The sequence below is a fragment of the Synchytrium microbalum genome, assembly GCF_006535985.1.
Source record: "Synchytrium microbalum strain JEL517 chromosome Unknown SmJEL517_scf0004, whole genome shotgun sequence".
NCBI classification, from domain to species: Eukaryota; Fungi; Chytridiomycota; class Chytridiomycetes; order Synchytriales; family Synchytriaceae; genus Synchytrium; species Synchytrium microbalum.
Genome location: NW_022158353.1, coordinates 311,270 through 313,907, shown reverse-complemented (window position 1 = coordinate 313,907; position 2,638 = coordinate 311,270). Strand labels below are relative to the sequence as shown.

The following is a 2,638-nucleotide window of genomic DNA, read 5'->3' as shown; positions in this document are numbered from 1 at the left end:
ACTATACAGGCAAAGGAGAAACAAAGCAGACATTCCGTTCCATCCTTACAAGTATTTATTTAGAGATTTTGTGTTTTTTTTTGGGGCAAATCCAAATGAAAGAAAAGACAGCAAATTCCAATATAACAAATTCCTCCTTGCCCCTGATTTCCTTCCTTTGAAAATGTTTACAGTCGAGAGAGAGAGAAGACTAGCTCTTGTTTTATACATCTCCCATGGGTTTTAATAATTACTAGGTTGTGGTGTTTTTGTTGACAGTTTTTTATCAAGACTAGTTGATTTGATTTGATTGCGAATATGGTGTGGTTGTTGGATTTGTAACATGTCGTGTGTGGTGGGTATTGTTGTTGGGTGTTATATGTATAATTTTATGAATCATGATTGGAGGCTGCTAGTTCTCGAAACTAGGCCTAGTGAACCGAGTGCTTCCAAGAAACCTGATATAAACTTGTTTGGGAATGACGTTGATGGTTTGACTCCTGATACCATATCTTGGTCTTCGTTTGGATCGTATGCAGAGTCTACACAGAAACGAAGTACGGGTTGTTAGATCAACGGCTTAAGATTATAGCGGTTTTTTTCTCCCGACATGTACCAAAATTTCTAACCACACCACGAAAAAACAACGCGTTTGACAAGATAGTAATGCTCACCTTCAACCGTATCATCCACAGTCATATCCTCAAATCCAGAATCATGTGTAGCAATACTAAATGGTATTGACACTTTACGTTCCCGAGCTGTACTTCCATCGACACCTCGTGCCGTGAAATGTTTGGCCAACGCCGTTAGCCTTAATCGGCGTTGCTCTTCACTCTCATTCACCATTCCTCCATCATTGTAATCGTAGCCTTCTCCTCCATTATCGTCCTCATCCAGATCTTCATCCTCATCGTCTTGATTGTTACTATTACTATTATCGGACGACGACGATGGCACATCGGGAATAAACGGCGGAGTACTGAAATCCATTTCACCGAAATCTTCAGCCCATGACGTTCCTCCTATTCCTTCATCACACATATCATCAACGTCACAATCTTCCGAGGTTGGGGTATCGATATTGTACATCTTGAGTTCTTCGGTGTATCGTTGCTTGAAGGTATTATGGTTATTATTGTTATTGGTAGTAGTGGTATATATCGTGTTTCCAATAAATGTCGGTAGCGATGCATACGATTGTGCAGGCGACGATGACGAGGGTGTTACATTAGGCGGTATGTATCCATGATGAGCTATACGTATATCATCAAGTACATCAATATCGACTTCATCGTCTTCTCCATGTGATGAGCTCCCATTAGTGGATAATGACAGTGCTCGACCAGATATATCGTCTCCTTCGAAAATCAAGGGATAGTCACCATCGGCTTCTTCAGATGTGAAGCAGTTTAGTTCTGCCACAGCTCGTCGTAGTTCTCGTAGCGAGATACGTTTTCGGATGTCTAGAGTGAAAACTCGGTGCAGTAAAGCATCAAATTCTCGACTGAGGCCGAATTGATCACGGAGTACGTCTGGATGGCGGCCAATATAGAGGCCAAAGATTTGGTCTGCTGCACTAGCTTCATGCCATGGGTTTTTACCAAACAACAAGTTGATAAGAATCACCTGTAGTTAGGAAAGGTATTTCTTTGTGAGTTGATTGGACCAAGGTGTACATCGACGGAGAGCTTAGTCGTCTTTTTTGGACTGACACGATGTGCTTTCAAAACAGTACTGAATAACAATAGCACAAAACTAAACTTACTCCCATGGACCAGACATCATTCGCAGCAGTACTATATCCCTTGGATCCATTAACACCCAAACATTCTGGAGCCATATACCTAACACTACCACAACCAAGTTCAGTGCTCCAGGTTTCACGAGTAGCAAGGCCAAAATCAGTGAGCTTGACCTTTTGAAAGATGAAAGTAAGTGGAATGATTGCAAATCACCACATCTTTGATAAACCCAAAGCAAAAACAAAACGGCACGTGATCGAGCATTTGCATACCATGCAATCAGTTCCCGATATAAGCACATTCTCCGGCTTGATATCGCGGTGATATATCCCGTTATCGTGGCAGTGTAGTAGCCCATTGCACAGTTGATCAAACACATTCTTTGAGACGTCGACCGAGAATCCGCCACGACTAGTGATTGCTTCATAGAGGTCGATCTGAGCCCGTTCAATGATGAGATATAGGTGATGGTGGTCTTCGTATACGTCGTAGAGCCTAGCAATATTTTCATGTTGGAGGGCCTTCATGAAGATGCTTTCTCGCCTTTGGGAGGATAGTTGTGAGTTGGTGAGATTGGACTTCCACATCGTTTTTACGGCGTACTGTTGATGAGATGGGGTCAATGATGGTTAGGTTGAAGTAGATTGGTTGTGAAAGACATACGGAGTATAAATCGTTGTGTTTTTTTTTTTGTTGGCATCACAGCCTCGACACCAAAAAGTCAAAACTTACTTGGTTTCCAAACGAATCTTGACCACCATAGACGACGGAGAATGAGCCAGTACCAATGATTTCATTAAGACAGATCTTGCCATTAATCACTTCGCCCAGCTAAAATGTCAACAAACAAGGTTTTGTGAGACACAGGGATATCAAGGAAATGATAACGGGATCAGGAACGATCAAGAGTAAAT

General features: G+C 42.0%; 1 protein-coding gene across 1 annotated transcript; it reads right to left on the bottom strand.

Annotated features, from left to right (window-relative positions):
- Nucleotides 1-375: 375 nt before the first annotated feature.
- SmJEL517_g01194 (uncharacterized protein) lies at nucleotides 376-2,251 on the bottom strand (the record flags this gene model as incomplete). Its single annotated transcript, XM_031167122.1, has 4 exons — nucleotides 376-521; nucleotides 654-1,608; nucleotides 1,748-1,897; nucleotides 1,997-2,251. The coding sequence occupies 4 exons, from the start codon at nucleotides 2,249-2,251 to the stop codon at nucleotides 376-378; spliced, it is 1,506 nt and encodes a 501-aa protein (XP_031026892.1).
- Nucleotides 2,252-2,638: the final 387 nt, after the last annotated feature.